The following is a 23,359-nucleotide window of genomic DNA, read 5'->3' on the forward strand; positions in this document are numbered from 1 at the left end:
CCCCCACCCTCTCTCCTCCCCTCCCCCCCACTCTCTCTCTCCCCTCCCCCCTCCACTCTCTCTCTCCTCCCCCCCGCCCTCTCTCTCTCCTCCCCTCTACCCCCCCACCCTCTTCTCTCTCTCCCCTCCCCCCACCCTCTCTCTCCCCTCCCCCCCACCCTCTCTCTCTCTCCCTTCCCCCCACCCCTCTCTCCCCTCCCCCCCCCTCTCTCTCTCTCCCTCCTCTCCTCCCCCTCTCCCCCTCCTCCTCCCTCTCACCACCTCCCTACCCCCCTCCTCCTCCCTCTCACCACCTCCTCCCTCTCACAACCTCCCTACCCCCTTCCTCCCTCTCCCCCCTCCCTCCCCCCTCCTCCCCCCCCTCCCTACCCCCCTCCCTCCCTCTCCCCCTTCCTCCTCCTCCCTCCCCCCCTCCCCTCCTCCTCGTCCCTCCCCCCTACCCTCCTCCTCCTCCCTCCCTCCTCTCCCTCTCCCCTGCCCGAGCCCTCATCCCTCGCTCCAATCCTCTTTCCGCCCCGGGCCTCGGCACCTGGATGAACGCGTTCCCTTGGACGCTTTTGGCGGCCTCGGCCGTCACCCTGATGCCGTTGGCCGAGGCGAACACCCGCAAAGACATGGCCCAGCCGAGTCCAGCGCCCCGGTCAGCTCGAGGTCCGCAGCCGCTGTTCGGCCGCAGGCCACAAAGCACCCCGAGCCCAGCGCTGGCGATGGCTGCACGGAGCTCCGTGCCGCCCCACGCACTGACATGCCCCCGCCCTCCCGAGCTGGCTTGAAGAGCTTCGATTGCGGCTGTAAGAGACGGCCGGCGGGCCCGGTTGCCGGGGTAACCCTTCCCGCTCTCCAAACCCGCCCGCCCGAGCAGAGCGGGGGAACAGAGAGAGACGCCGCGTCTCAGCTGCTCCTGCTGCTGCGCGCATCCTTTACTAAGGTAGCGGCGCTCGGCTGAGGCCCGCCCCTCCAGCCTTCACAAAGATGGCGGCGATCGGGGGCCGCTTGTTGACTGGGGCCGGGAGGTGCCTAGCTCGGGCGTGGGTGCGGAAGGAGAGGCCGATGCTTCGAGGCCTACCTGGAAAAACGGGGAAAGGTAGGAAAATTAATGAGATTAGATAAAAGATTTAGAAAGTAATTAACTTTTTTAAAAAACAATATGTGTTTTAAAAGCAACATTTTTTTTGAAAGACGCAGAAAGCGGGAAAAAGAAAGAAAAGTTTGGAATCAAGATGGCGGCGACTCACCTCGGTTCAGAACGATAAGGGCCCGCCCCACACACGCACCGATTGGTCGACCGTCAGGTCACCGAAGCGTAGGATTGGTCAATCGTCCCGTCACTCGACGGAGGAGGGCCCGCCCGCACGCGCCAGGACCCGGCGTACGATTGGTCGACCTCGATGTCACTCTATCGCTAATGAGATGATAATGAGCGGAATGTTGAACGTTTTTTGGATACCGCGGGCGCAATTTTTGTCCGGCCGAAACGTAAATACGCCTATGACCGGTCCGTAATCGTAAGCTTTCTTTTGACGTGACACGCGTGTAGGTACGCTCTATAACTTTCGAACGTATAGAGAATAGACAGACAGACAGACAGAAGAGGTCTTATATATATATATAGATAGATAGATAGATCAAGAGAAAGCCTTTGATAGGGTCTCTCATGAGTTTTTATTGAAGGTTTTGGAAGCATTTGGTTTCAAGGAAAATTTAATTCCGTGGATAAGGATTTTTTATTCAAACATATTTAGCTGTGTTAAATGTAATGGTTTTTTATCCAAGTATTTTCCGATACAGAGATCAGTGAGACAGGGTTGTCCCCTGTCCCCACTGTTGTACACATTGGTAGCAGAACCATTAGGTTACACGATGCGAAAGAAACAAGGTGTAGTTGGGATTGTGGTCCCCAGTTCTGGGCTGGTGTCAGTGATACACCAATATGCAGATGACACAACCTTAACATTGAGAAATGGGGAGTCAGTGAGGAAAGCTATGGATGTAGTGGAGGAATATTGTAGAGCTTCAGGAGCCAGAGTGAATTATAGTAAGTCCCAATGCCTGGTTGTAGGGCGGGGTAGGGGGGAATGGTTGGGGGAATGTCCCTTTAAGGTGGTGGAGGTTTTGGAAGTTCTGGGGGTGCATATGAAAATTAAAAAGATTTTGGGAAGATGGGAAAGAAGGTGGTTGAAAGTGCAAGGAAGAGCGACAATGGTGTCTGCCCTCCTGCTATCTAAGCTATGGTACTTATTGACGGTGGAGGATATTCATGAGTGGGTGGAAAGTCCATCCGAGAGGCTTGTGTGAGGTTTTTATGGGAAGGGAAACCAGCCTTGGTGGCATACAATACCATCATTGGACGGAGAAATCAGGGAGGACTCAATTTCCCAGATATTGATTTGAAGAAAAAATCCTTTAGAATCAAATGGGTGAAGAGATTTCTTCAGAAGTCAAATACAAGTTTTTGGAAGAGTTATTTTGAGCATTTTTTAAAACGAAGTGGGATAGGAGGGCAGGGGATATTGTATATGGAATACAATAATATGTTTTTGAAATCGATTAAACTTCTCCATAGGTTTTATAAGGGGGTTGTAGAGACTTGGGCCCAATTTTTAAAGGGTGTGCAGTTTGTGCCCAAGGGGGCTGAGGAATTTTTAGAACAGCCCTTATTTTTGAACAGGTGGGTCAACATCGAAGGAGAGGTTTTATTTAATCTAGCTTTTATAAAAGCTGGGATTATATCTCTGAAAGATGTATTATACGAGGTGATTCCAGGTTGGTTGCCGGAAGCGATAGTGAGGGACATGGTGTGGGAGGAGGATCAGGAGGTAGAGGAAAAAGCAATAGGAATTATGTATGAGAAAATTGTGAGGGCAATGCCACAGATGGAAGAAATAAATGCGGAAATCTCCAAAGGAAGTAAAATGCATCCTGCTTTTCCAAGCTTTGTACTGGAGGAAGGGGGAAGAGTAGGTCCAATTTGACAACTGTAATACTCGAGATTTCTATGAGGTATTTAGAGAATGGAGATTCAAGACACCTGCTGGTCAGGAGTTTTGGCAGAGTATATACCCACAGCTGGACTTCAACAGGATTTGGAAGGGAGTGTGGGCGAATTTTAAATGTCCAGAGTGGATTGAACTGGATTTCAAATTGGCTCATAACCGGATTTTTACCATGACGGTCTTGTGCAAGATTGGGCGAGTGGAGGCGGCAACTTGCCCAGTGTGTGGGACACGGGATGAGACTCTGTCCTATTTACTGGTGTTATGTCCGCAGTTAAATGACTTTAAGTACTATGTTCGACAGTTGTGTGAAGCTTTTTTGCTGGGTGGGGACCGAAGAGCGAGAATGGGAATCCCGTGGGACTCAATTTTGAGATGGGGATTGCAGGAGAGTCTGCCCGAGTCTAGCGGAGCGGCAATTAATTTAATGTTCAGTTTGGCTAGATTCGTGATTGTGCAAAGAAGGAATGCCCTGTTTTTTAAGGGGAGGAGAATCAATCTAAAAGAGTATTTTAAATATAAGCTAAAAGATCATTATAAGGCTCTGTGGATGTTTTATTCAGAAAGGAATTTAAGGATAGTATTTTACAACCAATTTTTAAAGTACAATCGATTAATATATGTTACAGGAGACAAATTAAACTTCAGGTTTTGATGTTAAAATGTGGTGGCGGAATGGCTGTGCAGAGCGGTGGAATTGATTTGTATCATACAATGAAATGATCAAGATGTTGTAAATGTTCTTAATGTTCAATAAAGTATATTTATAAAAAAAAAAGTGGGCAGCACTCTCGCGTCTGAGTCAGAAGATTGTGGGTTCAAGTCCCACTCCATGAGACTTGAGCACAAAAATCTAGGCTGACACTCCAGTGCAGTGCTGAGGGAGCGCTGCATTGTTGGAGGTGCCGTCTTTCAGATGAGACATTAAACCGAGGCCCTGTCTGCTCTCTCAGGTGAACGTAAAAGATCCCATGGCACTATTTTGAAGAAGAGCAGGGGAGTTCTCCCCAGTGTCCTGGTCAATATTTATCCCTCATTCAACATAACAAAAACAGATTATCTGGTCATTATCATGTTGCTGTTTGTAGGAGCTTGCTGTGCATAAATTGGCTGCCGTGTTTCCTACATTACAATGGTGACTACACTTCAAAAGTACTTCATTGACTGTAAAGTGCTTTGGGACGTCCTGAGGTCATGAAAGGCGCTATAGAAATGCAACTCTTTCAACAACTGCTAACTCACTACAAAGCTCAGATCAGTCCATGATCTGATTACTGCTTATATATCTGGAAAGGCTTTGCACGCACCTCTCTCACTCTCCTGGGCAGGATACAAACAAAGGTTTGCCATTTAACAGGCAACCTCTCACCTCTAGCTTTCGCCTTCCTTCATTGCAACCTTTCTTGGCTGGTCTTAGTTTTCCTCACTTGTTTCTCCAAATACACTATCCTTAAGCTCTTTCACCTCACTATATCCTCACTGTGTTGCAATCAAGACTTATTGTAATGACTCCAACTCCAATTCATTCTGTCCCAATCTGTGGAGCTCCCCATTGCCCTCATGTAATCTATCGGCTTTTTAAACACAGGCTTCCTGCCACCTCATCACTGATTTACTTGATCTTGGTTTTTATCATTTGTAGGGTCCTGTACGATGGGCTGTGACCCTTCATCTAGGGCTGTCCCTTTCTCGTGTTTAACCCTTACGTTACTACATTCCAGCTTGTCCTGCTCCCCACCTGCCTGATACTGATCTGAACAAACCCTTACATTTTACTTAGTTGCTCTAATGATGTCAAACTTTAACATTTTGGCTCTCTATTGCCACTTGGAATGGCTTTTCAACCTATCAGAGACCTTTGATGCCCGATTTACATTTTTTAAATTTCCAGTCATCTGATTCAAAAAAAGGTTGGTGGCAATCCGGTTTTGGATGCAGCTTAGAATGTTATGATACAAGCCTCCTCTCTCACTGGGCATTGTCAGGTCAGTGTAGGAGGAGCTTCATCTTCTAATTAATCCCTGCTACACCTGACGCTATATAAATGCAAGTTGTTGTTGATCTATGAGAGCTTGGTGCTGACCTGGGATGGAGGTGGAATGGCCCATTTCCCAACACTGAATTCCCTCCCTTTTTGGCTACTAAGTCCCAACAGCCAATATGACTCGTGGCTGGATGGCCATAGATAAGCACATCACCCTGTATTCTTCCAAGTACATCCTGATAACAGGTCAATAAAATAGAAATCAGTCTTCAGAAGGCGTTGTCCAGGTGCTGGCAGAGTGCTCCTTGACTATAATTACTCATGCTCGTTTTAACATTGGCTGTGTCCACATCCCGTGTGGTGATGGGAGAGCCCGCACTCAAAGTCTGTGCAACCAGAGGAGCCGGCTGTCCTTGAGAGTTTACAACCTGTCTCTCACAGTCTGGAGCTGAGTAGCTGCTGTAGACATGTGTTGCCTGTAAAACAGATAAATATAGAGCTCACGGGAGCACAGCCATTGAATAAGTCTATTAGATGGCACCGGTGTTTGTACAACACTCCTAAAGAGGGTACAAGAAAAAGCTTGTCTGACAACATCTTTCAACCTTTCTTTCAGGGATGAGGGACTTCAGTTACGTGGAGAGACTGGAGAAGCTGGGATATAATCTCCTTATAGCAGAGAAGGTTAAGGGAGATTTAATAGAGGTGTTTCAAATTATGAGGGGTTTCGATAGAGTAGATAGGGGCATTGGCAGGAGGGTCGGTAACCAGATGACACAGATTTAAGATAATTGGCAAAAAAGCCAGGAGGGAGATGAGGACAATTGTTTTTTACGCAGCGAGTTGTGATCTGGAATGCGCTGCCTGAAAGGGTGGTGGAAGCAGATTCAGTAGTAACTTTCAGAAGGGAATTGGATAAATACTTAAAAAGGAAACATTTACAGGGCTATGGGGAAAGAGCGGGGGAGTGGGACTAATTGGAGAGCTCTTTCAAAGAGCCGGCACAGGCACAATGGGCTGCATGGCCTCCTTCCGTGCGGTATGATTCTATGATTTGCTCCTCGGTCCAACATTTCTTGTCACTATTTTTCATATTATTATGGTCAATGCTCCTTTGAGCTTTCCTTCTTTGATCCTTCCGAGTAGACAACACACCATCCTACTCGCTCTTCTTGTGTTGCAGTAAAGGCGCATCGCACTGTTTCCTACTTTCCCAGGAACCTCTGTCCTGTGGGACTTGCGACCTGTCTCGATCTACAGGCTTTTAAAACACATCACTTAAAAACATAAGAATGTAAGCAATAGGAGTAGGAGTAGGCCATACGGCCCCTCGAGCTCGTTCTGCCATTCAATAAGATCATGGCTGAATTTCTACCTCAACTCCACCTTCCCGCTAGATTCCCATATCCTTTGATTCCCCTAGAGCCCAAAGGTACTCAACGACTGAGCATCCACAGCCCTCTGGGGCAGAGAATTCCAAAGATTCACTACCCTCTGAGCGAAGAAATTCCTCCTCATCTCAGGTCTAAATGGCCGACCCCTTATCCTGAGATACTTCATCATTAGTTCTTGATCTACCTCATCTTGTATCCGTTTCAACATTAGTGATGCCCTGCAGATTGAGCACTGGCCCTTCACCACGTTCCTCTACTTGAATTCTATGATGGGTCAGTCAGACAATGGAGTGGGCCTGTTTCTTACCCAACAGTGTGCCACCTTCTAAGTACTTGTTGAACGGTGGCAGTGGCTGTGACTCAAGGCAGCATTTATTATCCATTCCTAGTTGCTCTGAGGGCACTAACAGTCAACCACATAGTGTGGGACTGGAGTTACATGTTGGCCAGACCAGGTAGGATTACCTTGTTCTCTTCCCTTAAGACATTAGTGAACCAGTTGGGTTTTTATGATAATCATGTAGCTTGCATCATCACATTACTGGTGCTTGCCCACAAATTACCTGAATTCAATTGCATAATTTACCATGCTGGGATTTGAGTTTAAAACCTCTAGGTTACTCATACAGTATCATAATCACTAGGCTACTGTACCTTTCTTAGGAAGAGGGATAGAATCTCCCACACAAAGCTAGATCTCCTGGGATGACATAGGGTAATACCACCACCACCTCTCAGACACCAAGTCCCACCAATATGTTCCAGTGCCTGAGGTGGTTTGCCAGGCCAGTATTTTACTTTCTCGCCTCTCCCCATTATCGACTCCTCTCTCTCCTTATAATCACTCTTTTGAACTTTATCTTATTTTGCATCCTCCCCTCCCCCGACGGTTTGGTTCCTCAGTGCTGTATCCAATTTTGGAAACTCGAGCTAGGCATCACTACTCCCTGATTGATCTCGACTTCTCTTCAGCCATCAAGTTCCTACCCATTGCCAAGTCCCATTTTCAAAATCCTCCTCAGAACCCGAGATCAGAACTCGCCTAACTCTTGTCCAAATCCCTTCTTGGTGTCAGGTTCCCCCATCCCTTTTATGAAGCACATTGGGATAAATGCTGAATTCAAGGGGGTTAAATTCGATAGCCACCAAAAAACAGGCGTAGGTATGGCGATGTGCGATTAAGCCACGCCCGTTGCGTCTGATGCAGGCAGCACGTAAACTTTGCATGTTCAGCTGTGCGTCTTTAAGAGAGACAAAGAATTCGACCCAACACAATCGTCGCTAAGCAAAAGGAAAAATATCTGTCATATTGGGCAGAAACAACAAAAACCCAAAGCAAACTCAATTGCTACTTGGCCCTAAACAGACAATACAACATAGCTGATTACCTGACCATGGTAAAGGATAACAAACTGAGAAGAACCTTGACAAGGTACAGACTTAGCGAACATAGCCTAGCGATCGAAAAAGGCAGACACAGGCAGACCAGGCTGCCAAGAGAAGACAGGATATGCTCTCACTGCAGTCAGGGAGTAGTTGAGACAGAGATGCACTTCCTCACAGCCTGTGGAAAATATCAGGGCATCAGAGAGAATTTCTACCAAAAATTCTCACAAATATGCCCTGAATTCAGAAATCTGACTGACAACCAAAAACTCCCATTCCTACTGGGGGAGGAGAGAAGCTGTGTAACACTGGCGGCACACTATGTTACAGCTTGCCATGAACAGAGGGACAACCAGTAAACTAAGACAAGAGTATATATAAACAAGGCGAATGTATATTTATAAACTCAGGGATATACCTGTTTATACACTGTATGAATGGAACCACGTTTATGTGTTCAACCATAAATGTATTTTGATGCTTTGGCAACATAAGATGTACCTTATCATGCCAATAAAGCGATTTGTATTGTATTGTATTGTATTGTTAGCTGGAGCATTGAGGTTGAAAATGGCAGCGCTGGCGTCAAATCTGCATTACACGCTGACTGACCTCACGAGCTGCCTACTCTGCATACTTCTGGCGCATGTTCCCAGCGCCCGCACTAACGACCACAGCAAAATGGCGTCTGGCGCGGCTCGCACCAGAAATGTGCACGCATGGCGCGGATGCCATTTTGGACACAATATGGCACTCGTAGTGGCCAAAAACCAGGCACTATGGAGCCGAATTTCACGGCTCTAGTGTCTTGCACTATTAGCCTTGGCCCTTTACATAGACCTGTCGATAAGTACAAATACTCAAACTGCAGCTGGTGTTCCCAATGTCAGCCTATAGGTGCCTGGATTTTTGTCAAATGAGCAGGGTAGATGCAATAGAAAGCCAGTCTCACATACACAATGATAAACTTCCCTAGTAGTGACCATTACTAGTGACTGGAGAGGCTGTTGCACTATCAAATGCAGCATTGATGGGCCTGGTGGTCCATATCTGGAAGGTATGGACATGCCACATGCAACATGCAAGTCCATAAAATGTAGCAAACCGGGTTTTATTTTACACATAGAAAGAACATTCCTGGTAATCAGATCAAGGAATAAACCAAACTGAACGTTAATGGTACAGAGCTGGGCCCTGATACGCCTGGGGAGTCCGGGTTGGGAAGGGGAGTGTATCTGGAGTGAAGCGGAAATGCCATGTGCCCACTGGCTATGTCCCTGACCCTGCCCAGATTTCGCGGTGGGGGGATTCAAATCATTGGGTTGGACGCCCACACCAGGGGACACAAAACTTGGAAGTATAATGAACAGTGAAGAGGGTAGTGATAGACTTCGAGAGGACATAGACAGGCTGGTGGAATGGGCGAACACGTGGCAGATGAAAATTAAAGCAGAAAAGTGTGAAATGATACATTTTGGTTGAAAGAATGAAGAGAGGAAATGTAAACTAAAGGGTACAATCCTAAAGGGGGTGCATGAACAGAGAGACCTAGGGGTGTATGTGTACACAAATCGTTGAAGGTGGCAGGGCAGGTTGAGAAAGCAGTTAGAAAAGCATACAGGATCCTGAGCTTCATGAATAGAGGTACAGAGTACAAAAGCGTAGAAATTATGATGAACCTTTATAAAACACTCAACTGGAGTACTGTGTCCAATTCTGGACACCGCACTTTAGGAAAGATGTGAAGGCCTTAGAGAGGGTCCAGAAAAGAGTTACGAGAATGATTTCAGGGATGAGGGACTTCAGTTATGAGGATAGACTGGAGAAGCTGGGGTTGTTCTCCTTAGAGCAGAGAAGATTGAGAGGCGATTTGATAAATGTGTTCAAAATCATGAGGGGTCTGGACAGAGTAGATAGAGAGAAACTGTTCCCATTGGCAGAAGGGTTGAGAACCAGAGGACAGAGATTTAAGGTGATTGGCAGAAGAACCAAAGGTCACATGAGGAAAAACATTTTTACGCAGCGAGTGGTTAAAATCTGGAATGCACTGCCTGAAAGTGTGGTGGAGGCAGACTCAATCATGGCTTTCAAAAGGGAATTGGATAAGTACCTGAAGGAAAAATATTTGCAGTGCTACGGGGAAAGGGCGGGGTGTGGGACTAGCTGAGGTGCGCTTGCAGAGAGCCAGCACGGGCTCGATGGGCTGAATGGCCTTCTTCCATTCTGTAACCATTCTATGATTCTATGAAGAGGAGCGAAGGCATCTGTCCCAGTGGAGGAGGGGAGAGACTGCATCAGAGGGCCCATTGGGCTCTGGCTGACAAAGGAAAACTTTAAAAATTACCCAGTTTCTTCTTCACTTTCGATAATTCAACCTATTGCTTTACAGGGTCCACGCCACCCTATGCTGTTAAATGAGGGAAATATATGGTTTGACGTATTTCGCTCATTTATATTACATTATAATATTCCTGCTCATCCTGTACATATGTGCAATTTCTGCACAGTCCAAAGTCAATTAATGGAAATATTCCCCCGTGTCTCCATAGATGAATCTTCCATATCAAGTGACATAGAGTTGTAGCGAGAAGCCATCCTTCTCAGGGGAGGAGAGCGAGGATGTTGACGGTGATGAATAGGATGACAATGAGGCATCTGGCAAGATGGACCACACTACAGCCCCAAAGACACAGGACAAGGTCCGACCTTTACACTGTGTTATCAAGTGGTAGAAGGATCTCCGTAAATATGGCAGGGTTCCTCACGGTGGCATCTCCGGGTGGCACCATGCAAACTGAGAGGCTGCCAAACAGATCCGGGCCCACCAGCCTCAGTTGAAATGATCTTGGCCTTTCAGCACATTTACATGCACATACACCCAGAAGACTCAGCAAGGTAACATTGGCCCAAGTCTTCAGGTTGGTTGAACTATCTATGACACTGTGCAGCCTGGTAACACCAAGACATGCAGTGACATTAAGTAGTTTGGCTCAGCAAAGTAGGCCGAGCAGGTGTCTCTCGTGTAAATCTGCTCAGTAGACAGGTGAGGAATGAGCTCAGGCCCGGGGGTGTAGCCATTGAGAGCTCTTTCGAGTGGTCTGGAGGACAATCTGGTTGGATTGAAGCCCAGGTTACAGTGGCTTATGTGTCACTGCACCCGGAGGGTCATTCCATAGAGGAACCTTCAAGTGACGAGTTCTCCCAAATCTTGGCAGCCAGTCCTTTTGTAATTAAATGCATGTCGCCCTAGACCAGAAATACTATCCAATTTAGTACATTATTGAAGGAACATTTCATTCATAAAACAGTGAACAGAAAGTCAAGTGTTGGTGAAACAAGTAATCTTAATTACTTTCTTTCATCAAGTGATACAGTGGGGCAGCGATACACTTATCTTTTGTTGCACAAGGAAACTTGGGGGATTTTGTACAATCATTTAACAAGACTGCTCATTTTTATCAGTTCTTTATCCAGTGTCTTCATTTCTTCACCAAGCCACCATTCCCATTTCATATGCAGAGTGACCAGTTGCAGGTTACCTGTTCAGCCTACTGTGTCAGCTGTGGCTCAGTGGGCAGCACTCTCTAGGTGGGAGGGGCTAGGAGTGAGCCAGGTGTTACTGGTTGCCTGATTGCAGCTGGGAGTTGGAGAGAGTTTTGTAAAAAGTTGGTGGTGGGTTTTGGGGTTTGGTTTTCAGGTTTTAGGGCCTTTTGGGCCCACAAAGGGAAAGGTTAGTGAGGGGCAGAAGGAGGGAGAAAGGGCAGCTCCTGTGCCCAAACTTAATGCAAGGAAGAGGCTGGAACAGCAGGGAGGGGTCAAACAGGAGGTGAAAAAGAGCCGGAGGCTGCAGGAAAAAGCAACAGCTGCCCGAAAAGTTGAGAAGGAGCATGAGAGGAGGGAGGAGCCAGAGATTAAATGATGGGGAGATTATCAGGCATACTTCCCTTCTTTGGAGCCATGATTACATTGGTCTCGATTAATGTGAACGGACTGAGGGGTGAGAAGAAATTGCAGCCGTTGTTGCAGGGTTTTAAAGGTTCGGACTTGTTGTGTCTGCAAGAAACCTTTTGGGATGAGGATATTCTAGAAAGAGTTCAGAAGGTTTGGAAGGGAGAGGTGTTTGCAAGTTATGCAAACAATAACCGTAGAGGGGTGGCTGTTTTGGTGAGTCCGTCCATAAAAGAGAACGTTGCCTTGATGGACAAGGACACTGAGGGGAGATTTTTACGGCTAAGGGTAAAAATGGAGCGATTTAATTGTGATCTCTTTAATATCTATGCACCGAACGACCATTGCAAACGTCGCGAGTTTTTTCGGGGGTTATTCACTGAAGCGGCAGAGGTGGAAAATCCTTGTATAGTGGGGGATTTTAATGTATTTTTATCTTGGATGGACATTTCAGCCCAGATGACCTTTAAAGATAACAACAGAAAATGCTGGAAAAACTCAGCAGGCCAGGCAGCATCCGTGGAGAGAAATTAGAGTCGACATTTCGGGTGAACCCTTTTTCAAAACTGGAAAGGAAATGAAATAGATCGAAGGCAGGGCTGCGATAGAACAAAAGAAGTAAAGAGACATTAAGAGGTATTCAAAACCAGACGAGATGGTAATAGGACAGTGGAGACAAAAGACAGCTCAGATTAGGTGTGAAGTGTACTGGCAGGATGAGAGACAGCTGCCACGTGGGAGAGAGAAAAAAATGGAAAAGGGGGGGGGAGGGAAAACCCAAAACAAAGGGGTGGAAAAAAAATATAAGTAAAAATGTAATGGGGGCCGAGGTTATGATCTGAAATTGTTGAACTCGATATTGAGTCCGGAAGGCTGCAAAGTGCCTAACCGGAAGATGAGGTGCTGTTCCTCGAGTTTACGTTGAGCTTCCGTGGAACAATGCAAGAGGCCAAGGATGGTGAGGTCCGAGTGGGAATGGAGCGGTGAATTAAAATGACAGATGACCGGAAGCTCGGGGTCACCCTTACGGACTGAACGGAGGTGTTCCGCAAAGCGGTCACCTAATCTGCGCTCCGCTTCTTCCTTGAACAGAGGCCCGACCAGTCCCCATCCATCACCACCCTCCTCCGCCTGGCTGAACTTGTTCTCACATTTAACAACTTCTCCTTTAACTCCACTCATTTCCTCCAAATCAAAGGTGTTGCTATGGGTACCCGCATGGGTCCCAGCTATGCCTGCCTTTTCGTGGGATATGTGGAACACTCTTTGTTCCAGGCCTACTCAGGTCCCCTCCCTCACCTCTTTTTCCGATACATTGATGACTGTATCGGTGCCGTTTCCTGCTCTGGCCCCAAACTAGACAATTTCATTCACTTTGCCTCCAATTTCCACCCTTCCCTCACCTTCACATGGTCCATCTCTGACTCCTCCCTTCCCTTCCTTGACTTCTCCGTCTCCATCTCTGGGGATAGGTTATCGACCAATATTCACTACAAGCCCACTGACTCCCACAGCTACCTGGACTACACTTCCTCCCACCCTGCCTCCTGTAAGGACTCTATTCCATTCTCCCAGTTTCTCCATCTCCGCCGTATCTGCTCCGACGATGCCACCTTCCACACCAGTGCTTCCGACATGTCTTCCTTTTTCCTCAACCGAGGATTCCCATCTACCGTGGTTGACACGGCCCTCGACCGTGTCCGTTCTATCTCCCGCACTTCTGCCCTCACCCCTGCCCCTCCCTCCCGGAACCACGATAGGGTTCCCCTTGTCCTCACCTTTCACCCCACCAGCCTCCACATTCAACGGATCATCCTCCGCCATTTCCGCTACCTCCAAAGTGATCCCACCACCAAACGCATCTTCCCCTCCCCTTTCAGCATTCCGTAGGGACCGCTCCCTCCGAGACACCCTAGTCCACTCCTCTGTCACCCCCAACAGCCCTTCCCCTTCCCCCGGCACCTTCCCGTGCAAGCGCAGGTGATGTAACACCTGCCCCTATACCTCCCCCCTTCCCACTGTCCAGGGCCCCAAACACCCCTTCCAGGTGAAACAACGATTTACTTGTACTTCTTGCAATCTAGTATACTGTATTCGCTGCTCATGATGCAGTCTCCTCCACATTGGGGAGACCAAATGCAGATTGGGTGACCGCTTTGCGGAACACCTCCGTTCAGTCCGTAAGGGTGACCCCGAGTGTTGTGTATGTAACCTGTTCCACCTTAAGAGAGCTTAAGCCTGTTCCACCTTAAGAGATGTACTACTTTCTCAGGCTGCTGTAGACGTAATACCGGGGGTGAACACACCGGTATATAAGCACTGTGCAGTAATCTTGTATTCAGAATAGTCCCTACCTCCAACCAGTAAAGACCTGTTTTTGATTGTTATTAATTAGTCTGTGTCTTAATTAACTAGATAACTCACAGATTTAACACCGAGCTTCCGGTCGCCTGTCATTTTAATTCACCGCTCCATTCCCACTTAATGTCTCTTTACTTCTTTTGTTCTCTCGCAGCCCTGCCTTCGATCTATTTAATTTCCTTTCCAGTTTTGAAAAAGGGTTCACCCGAAGCGTCGACTCTAATTTCTCTCCACGGATGTTGCCTGGCCTGCTGAGATTTTCCAGCATTTTCTGTTGTTATTTCGGATTTCCAGCATCTGCAGTATTTTCCTATTGACCTTTAAGGATGATAACTCCAGAGGGATGATTGTAAAAATGATGGCAAATTTAAATTTGAGAGACTTATGGAGGGACCGGAACCCCATAAAAAGGGAGTTCTCCAGAGCAGGTTGGGTGGGTGATGTTTTAAAACAGAGCCGAATAGATTTTGTGTTAATGCGGGAGGGTTAAGTTCGGAGGTGATGGAGATTTATTATAAAAAAGTATTTTTTTAGTGATCACTCGGCTTTGGTTCTTAGAATTAGGAACAGCAGAGTTAAGATCGGTTCAGGGGTGTGGATTTTAAACAATCAATACCTGAAAGAAATTGCTTATAAAGAAGGGATTATAAATATAATAAAGAATGCTCGGAAGGAACCTTTGTTCTTGAAAGAAAGAAGAGTTTGGTGGGACAATTTCAAATATGAGGTAAAAGTTTTTTCGGTACGTTATGGGAAAAAGAGGGCGGCAGCTAACCGGCATCGAGAAGAGAATATAAACAAAAGGTTTACGGATACCTGTAAAGCAGTTGACGGAGGGGATAAGGGAGCTGAGACTAAGTTACGGGTGCTAAAGGAAGAGTGGGAATTATTGCAAGCTGAAAAATGCAAGGGGGCCATTCTCCGTGCAAAGGCTAGAGATGCATTGGAGGGCGAAAGATGCACTAGATATTTTCTAGAGCAAGAGAAGCTGCGACAGAGATTATCGTTAATTGAAGAGTTGAAGGTTGGGGAGAAGATCATTCATGAAAGTGGGGAGATTTTAGAGGCGGCTAGCAGCTTTTATCAAGAGTTATATACAAAAGAAGACATTTCCAATTTGGCGATGGAGAAGGTTACTGCTTTTATTGAAGAGGGTTTAAAGGAGGATGAGGGAAGCATGTGTGACAAAGAAGTAGGATTAGCGGAAATAAAAGTAGCAATAAGTGGAATGAAGGGGGGGAAAAGCCCAGGGTCCGATGGACTAAGTGCAGAATTTTATAAAGAATTTTTCGAGGTTTTAAGTCCATTGCTCTTAGAAGTTTTTAAGGAAATTAAAATTGAGGGAAGCCTGGCCCCATCTATGAGGAGAGGTATCATAAGCTTAGCTTATTATAAAAATAAAGGGGATAGACGGGATCTGAAGAATTGGAGGCCCATCACATTATTAAATGTAGATTATAAGATCTTGGCGAGGGTTATGGCAAATCGTTTGAAGGAGGTGTTACCGGAGATAGTTTGGCCCTCTCAGTCCTATGGAGTCATAGGCCGGGACATCGCAGACTCTGTGGTCTCAATCCGAGATGCTATAGAGCTCATGGAAGACAGTGGGAGGGAGGCTTATGTATTAAAGCCCTTGATAGGGTCTCTCATGAGTTTTTATTGAAGGTTTTGGAAGCATTTGGTTTCAAGGAAAATTTCATTCAGTGGATAAGGAATTTTTATTCAAACATATTTAGCTGCGTTAAAAGTAATGCTTTTTTATCCAAGTATTTTCCGATACAGAGATCAGTGAGACAGGGTTGACATTGGTAGCAGAACCATTAGGTTACATGATGCGAAAGAAACAAGGTGTAGTTGGGATTGTGGTCCCCAGTTCTGGGCTGGTGTCAGTGATACACCAATATGCAGATGACACAACCTTAACATTGAGAAATGGGGAGTCAGTGAGGAAAGCTATGGATGTAGTGGAGGAATATTGTAGAGCTTCAGGAGCCAGAGTGAATTATAGTAAGTCCCAATGCCTGGTTGCAGGGAGGGGTAGGGGGGAATGGCTGGGGGAATGTCCCTTTACGGTGGTGGAGGTTTTGGAAGTTCTGGGGGTGCATATGGGGTGCAAGAAAGACAGGGATGAAGTGGATCGATTAAATTGGGAACCAAAGTTTATGAAAATTAAAAAGATTTTGGGAAGATGGGAAAGAACGTGGTTGAAAGTGCAAGGAAGAGCGACAGTGGTGTCTGCCCTCCTGCTATCTAAGCTATGGTACTTCTTGACGGTGGAGGATATTCCTGAGTGGGCGGAAAAGTCCATCCGAGAGGCTTGTGTGAGGTTTTTATGGGAAGGGAAACCAGCCTTGGTGGCATACAATACCATCATTGGACGGAGAAATCAGGGAGGACTCAATTTTCCAGATATTGATTTGAAGAAAAAATCCTTTAGAATCAAATGGGTGAAGAGATTTCTTCAGAAGTCAAATACAAGTTTTTGGAAGAGTTTTGAGCATTTTTAAAAATGAAGTGGGATAGGAGGGCAGGGAATATTGTGTATGGAATACAATAATAGTTTTTTGAAATCGATTAAACTTCTCCATAGGTTTTATAAGGGGGTTCTAGAGACTTGGGCCCAATTTTTAAAGGGTGTGCAGTTTATGCCCAAGGGGGCTGAGGAATTTTTAGAACAGCCCTTATTTTTGAACAGGTGGGTCAACATTGAAGGAGAGGTTTTAGTTAATCAAGCTTTTATAAAAGCTGGGATTATATGTGTGAAAGATGTATTATACGAGGTAAGTCCAGGTTGGTTGCCGGAAGCGATAGTGAGGGACATGGTGTGGGAGGAGGATCAGGAGGTAGAAGGAAAAGCAATAGGAATCATGTATGAGAAGATTGTGAGGGCAACGCCACAGGATTGGATGGAAGAAATAAATGCGGAAATCTCCAAAGGAAGTAAAATGCGTCCTGCTTTTCCAAGCTTTGTACTGGAGAAAGGGGGAGAGTAGGTCCAATTTGACAACTGTAATACTCGAGATTTTTATGAGGTATTCAGAGAATGGAGATTCAAGACACCTGCTGGTCAGGAGTTTTGGCAGAGTACATACCTGTTGTGTCTCCTTGTGTTCTTATACTATATATATTACAGACACTTTTAATTCATTTTAGTTAGTGCTTTTACTTAGCTGTATTCTTGCTTTGTTACAGTGCTGCTGCATGGTGCAGAGTGATACAAGATATCTGACCTTGCACTGCACTGCCCATGCACAGTGTGCCACATAGCAAAATAAATACACTAACCAAAGTAGTTCCATACCAAAGTAGTTCCATTTAACGATGTCATACTATAACAATGTAACATCCCTCTTTCTCAAAAAACTAAAACATGAAATTTAACAATTTAAATTTAAAAAATATTATATCTAAACTATTATTATCAACTACAAAGAATCGTGAGGTTTGTTTTATTCGTGATATCGCTCAGGTGGTTGGATGTTGTCCCTCCATCTTGTGTATTTGGTGGTGACCATTCCTCTCTGCGGTGTTTTGGTGTGTTCCGCTCTCGTTGTTGTTGTTGCTGTTGCCTTTGGAGTTGGAGTGTGCATGCTCGTGGTTGTTTGATTTGTAGCGCTTGTTTCTGGTGTTGTACTGCTTGTGGTAGCTGGTGTTGTCAATGTTGCTGATGTTGTCTGCTGCTTATCCAGTTCAGGTGAAGGTCTGATGTGGAGTCTGTTCCGTCTGTATTGGTTACCAGGTTCAGTCTCTACGAAGTAGGATCTTGGAGTATCAGCTTTTCCAATGACCTTGGCTGGATTCCAGGTTTTCAACACCGGGTCTTGCACATGCACTGATTGTCCATTCAGCAATTCTGGTAGCGTTTTGCATGTTTATCGTAATGGTTGCTTCCTACGATTTGTGCTTCTGCCAGCTTTTGTCTGAAGTCCTCCTGGTCCTGGGGAGGATGTATTTTTGCTGGTAGTGTAGTCTTAAACTTCCTCCCATTCAGCAATTCCGCAGGTGATTTCATGTCTGCTTTCAGTGGTGTTGATCTGAGTGATAGGAGGGCAAGGTCTTGGTCTTCCCCCATCTCACTACTTTTGATGAGAGTTCTCTTGACAGTCTGGATCTGTCTTTCGATGAACCCGTGTCCCCTTGGGAAATGTGGGGATGAGGTTACTATTTTGAACCCATACTTTTCTGCCAGAGCTCTGAATTCACTCGATGTGAACTGGGTTCCATTGTCACAGATTACCTTTTCCGGGATTCCTTGTTCAGCAAACAAGCTCTTTGCAATTCTGGTGTTAATTGTGGCTCTCAAGTCTTTCATCCTTCTCACAAAAGGAAACTTGGAACAGTAATGTGCCACTATGAGATACCATTCTTGATTGCACATGAAGAGATCTGCCCCAACAGTGTGCCATGGTCTTGACGGTATTTCACTAGGTATCATCTCCTCTTTCTGTTGAGCATTTCTGTATTTCTGACATGTACCACATGCAGAGACCATCTGTTCGATATTTTTGTACATGCCTATCCAGTATACAGCCGATCTGGCTCTCAGCTTGCATTTCTCCATTCCCATGTGGCCTTCATGTATGAGATGGAGAAGTTGTGTCTGCATCGTCTTTGGCACGATGATCCTCGATCCAGCAAGGAGAATACCGCCTTCTACTGCAATATCGTCTTTAATCGTCCGGTATTGACAAATTGTCGCCTGTACCTGCTGGATTCTCTCCGGCCACCCCTGTATTACTTGTTGTGTGAGTAATTGCAATTCCTCATCTTTGCTAGTCTCATCTCTGATTTGACTGAGCTTTGTAGGGGTAACATTCACTAGGTGGTGGATTTTTACTGTTAGGCCCTCCACCTCGTGTTTCTCATATGGTGACAATCGAGACAACGTATCTGCTAGCACCATTTCCTTTCCTGGCTTATATTTAAGCGTGAAGTCATATCTTTGGAGCCTTAGAAGTAGTCTTTGCAGTCTTGCAGGCGCTTTGCACAGATTCTTCTTATAGATCTGTTCTAGTGGACGATGGTCACTCTCTATTGTGAATCGCCTGCCATACAGGTATGTATGGAATTTCTCGCATCCGTACACTACTGCTAATAGTTCTCTTTCTATGTTGGCGTATCTCGTCTCGGCTGACGTCAAGGCCTTTGATGCGAAAGCTATCGGCTTTCATTCCTGCAACAGAGCTGCCCCTAGTCCTCTGGTAGAAGCGTCTACTTGCAGAGTGACTGGTTTTCTTCTGTCATAGTATGACAGACTTGTTTCTTTGCACAACAGTTCTTTAAGTTGTTTGAAATTCCTTTTGTGTGATTCAGGCCACTGGTATTCGGCGTCTTCTTTCAATAGCTCTCTGAGATTTGTTGTATGTTCCGACATGTGTGGGATGAAAGAACTCATGTATTGGACCAAGCCGAGGTAACTCCTCAGCTCTTTCTTGTCTTTGGGTGGTTTCATTTCAGCAATCGCCGCAATCTTCTCTGGATTTGGCTTGACTCCTTCTGGTGTATAAATCATACCGAAGAATTGGCATTCCTTGACTTTAACTATGCACTTATCTGCATTTAACTTGATGCCAGCCTTCCTGGTACTCTCCATGGCCTCATGTAGGTGCATGTCATGGTCTCTTTCATCTGTCCCATAGATCTGAATATCATCAGCTATTCCTATAGCTCCTTCACAGCCTCTGTATGTCTCGTCTATTTTCTGTTGAAAGATATCTTGACTGACCTTCAACCCGAATGGTAGCCGCAGGAATTTGTAATGCCCAAATGGTGTGTTGAATGTTGTCAGTGTTGTTGATTCCTCATCCAACTTCACGTTCCAATATCCATTTCTGGCATCTAGTTTTGAGAAAACCTTGGCTCCTGCCAGTGATGGCATAATCTCCTCTAGCGTTGGGGTGGGATAGTGGTCCCTCTTTATCACCTGGTTTAGATCTTTGGGGTCCAAACATATTCTGAGACGCCCGTTTGGCTTTTCTCGTACCCAGTCTGTGGGTTCAGTGACCTTTACGATCACTCCCTTTTCTTCCATCTCCTTTAGCTCTTTTTCAAGCTTTGTCTTCAGCTCGATGGGTACTTTTCGTGGAGCATGGATAACGGGCTTTACCTCTGGATCGATGGTGATGTGGTATTGGAAATCTCCGAAACATCCCACTGTATCATCGAAACATTCCGGATACATGTCTATCAAGTCTTTTTTACTCTTGATTTGTGGGCGGTTCTCCAGTGGGGTGTTGCTGTCTATCTTCAGTGGCGTTTCCGTCAGCTCGTGATGCACTGAGATCAATCTCAACTTCTCGCAGCTGTTTAACCCCAGGATCGCTGGCCCCTCAGTGTCGGTGACGTAGAACATGCAGTTGATGTTCTTTCTTTTATGTGTCCCTTTGATAAAGGTTATTCCGAGTTGTTTAATCTCACTCCCCCCGTATGCTGTCAGCGTGACATTACTTGCCTTTAAACAACCATTTTTCGGGTAGCCATCTTCTCTCAGGTTTTCAGGAAAGATCTGCTGGTAGAGTCTCAATGGGAGAATGTTGCTCTGAGCCCCTGTGTCCAGCTTCAACTTTAAGTTGATGGTTGTGGGCCGACCTTTGACCTTTTTTTTGATTTGAATGATGGTGTGCAATTCTCTCCTCGGAGTATTTTCCGCTCTGGACATTTCGTGAAGCTGTATCTTTATGGTTTCGATGTTTAGTGCATTGTCATGATGATCATCATCATCCTGCTCATCCATGGCATGGATATTGTGTTTCTTTCTCCGGTTCTGCAGTCCGCCTTTGTTTTTAATGTATGTTCCTTCTTTCTTCGTTCTACACCTCTTTTCCCAGTGGTTTAGTTTGCCACATGCATTGCAGCTTGTTCCATATGCTGGACATTTTCTCTTGTCTGTGTAATCGTGCAGTCTTCCACAATTTCTGCACATGTTTCCCCCGTTGTCACGTGCATGTCTTTGTGTGTTGTACTTTTCTCTCACTGCATCCACTCTGTTGTCCGTCTCAGAAGCTGTCCGCATGTCAGCCGTTTGAGAAATCAACGTTTTCATTTGCTGCTTCATGAGCTCTCGCAGTATCTATAGCCTCTGTTATTCCGAGCTTTTCTTTTCCTATCAGGGCTTTATGTACCTCTACATGCGCTGACCCCCATATTAGCCGGTCCACAAGCCTTTCCTCCATTTCCTTAAATTTACACTTGCTGGTTTCTTTTTTCAGCCTTGTCAGGAAATTGTCAGCTGTTTCACCGGGTTCCTGTCTTAGACTCTGGAATTTGTATCTGTGTATACGGTGATTGGATTTAGGCTCTAGATGGTTGCTGAATTTATCAAAAATTGTCGCAGGGTTTTCCTTTTCCTCTTCAGTCAAATTCCAGCTATTATACAAATCTAGGCCTTTTTCTCCTGTCCACAACAGAATGTAACTAACCTTTTCCTCATTGGTAGTACCCTTCAGGAAGCTTTTGAATGTAAGCTCACATTTCTGTTTGAACTTGCGGAATGCTTCTACTATATCGTCGGCTTCCCAGTTCATGAGGGGTTGCATTTGCACAGTCAGTGCAGCGGCAGCCGTCATTTTAGTTTCCCGTACGATTCACCCTCAATCACCGCAGACACCGGCACTCACAATCAGCTCATAAAATCACGTTTTGTTTTATTCGTAGTTCGTATAGCACAATTTGTACTCACTTATATCGCTGCCACCATGTTGTGTCTCCTTGTGCTCTTATACTACATATATTACAGACACTTTTAGTTCATTTTAGTTAGTGCTTTTACTTAGCTGTATTCTTGCTTTGTTACAGTGCTGCCGCATGGTGCGGAGTGATACAAGATATCCGACCTTGCACTGCACTGCCCATGCACCGTGTGCCACATAGCAATATAAATACACTAACCAAAGTAGTTCCATACCAAAGTAGTTCCATTTAACGATGTCATACTATAACAATGTAACAATACCCACAGCTGGACTTCAACTGGATTTGGAAGGGAGTGTGGGCGAATTTTAAATGCCCAGAATGGATTGAACTGGATTTCAAATTGGCTCATAACCGGATTTTTACCATGACGGTCTTGTGCAAGATTGGACGAGTGGAGGCGGCAACTTGCCCAATGTGTGGGACACGGGATGAGACTCTGTCCCATTTACTGGTGTTATGCCCGCAGTTAAATGACTTTAAGTACTTTGTTCGACAGTTGTGTGAAGCTTTTTTGCTGGGTGGGGACCGAAGAGCGAGAATGGGAATCCCGTGGGACTCAATTTTGAGATGGGGATTGCAGGAGAGGCTGCCCGAGTCTAGTGGAGCGGCAATTATTTTAATGCTCAGTTTGGCTAGATTCGTGATTGTGCAAAGAAGGAATGCTTTGTTTTGTAAGGGGAGGAGAATCAATCTAAAAGAGTATTTTAAATATAAGCTAAAAGATCATTATAAGGCTCTGTGGATGTTTTATTCAGAAAGGAATTTAAGGACAGTATTTTACAACCAATTTTTAAAGTACAATCGATTAATATATGTTACAGGTGACAAATTAAACTTCAGGCTTTGATGTTAAAATGTGGTGGCGGAATGGCTGTGCAGAGCGGTGGAATTGATTTGTATCATACAATGTAATGATCAAGATGTTGTAAATGTTGTTAATGTTCAATTAAGTATAAAATATTAAAAAAAAGTGGGCAGCACACTCACCTCTGAGTCTTGAAGGTTGTGGGTTCAAGTCCCACTCCAGCGAGTCACAGTAGGCTGACACTGGAGTGCTGCACTGTTGGAGTTCCATCTTTTGGATAAGACGTTAAAGCGAGGTCCTGTCTGCTCTCTCAGGTAGATGTAAAAGATCCCATGGCACTATTTGAAGAGCAGGTGAGATCTCCCCGGTGTCCTGGCCAGTATTTATCCCTCAACCAACAGATTATCTGGCCATTATCACATTGCTGTTTGTGGTAGCTTGCTGTGTGTAAATTGGCTGCTGCATTTCCCACATTATTACAGTGAATACACTTTAAAAAGTACTTCATTGGCTATAAATCGTTTTGGGATGTCCTGAGGTCTAAATAAATGCAATTCTTTCTCTTTTTCTTTCTCACATATACATTTTGGAATCACATGTGGCACTTTTGTTCTCTGGTTCCTTTTATTGCCTGTTATGGAAACTGCCTCTCTCCACAGAAGCTGCCTGACCTGACAAAGATTTCCAGCATTTTCTGTTTTTATTTCAGTTTGATTTATGTGTTTTCTTTTTCCCTTTGCGTACCGAGATTTCCCCCCCATTATACAAGAACCTCAACAGCAACTTGCATTTATAT

The 23,359-nt window shown here is 45.4% G+C and overlaps 1 protein-coding gene across 2 annotated transcripts in view; it reads left to right on the top strand.

The window, feature by feature from the left end:
- The window catches only part of pnp6 (purine nucleoside phosphorylase 6), a 182,422-nt gene that overhangs the window by 24,276 nt on the left and 134,787 nt on the right, over nucleotides 1–23,359 (top strand). Inside the window, exon 1 of one of the 2 annotated variants that reach the window (XM_085990927.1) lies at nucleotides 10,290–10,456. The exons of the other annotated variant lie outside the window; for it this stretch is intronic. Coding sequence (XP_085847053.1) covers nucleotides 10,377–10,456 — 80 coding nt within the window. The 5' untranslated portion in view covers nucleotides 10,290–10,376. Of the gene's footprint in view, nucleotides 1–10,289; nucleotides 10,457–23,359 lie in introns of those variants that run through there. 2 annotated transcript variants of the gene reach the window in all.

The sequence above is a fragment of the Somniosus microcephalus genome, chromosome 6 (genome assembly GCF_052327205.1).
Source record: "Somniosus microcephalus isolate GS21.2 chromosome 6, FLI_Smic_1.0, whole genome shotgun sequence".
Taxonomy (NCBI): Eukaryota; Metazoa; Chordata; class Chondrichthyes; order Squaliformes; family Somniosidae; genus Somniosus; species Somniosus microcephalus.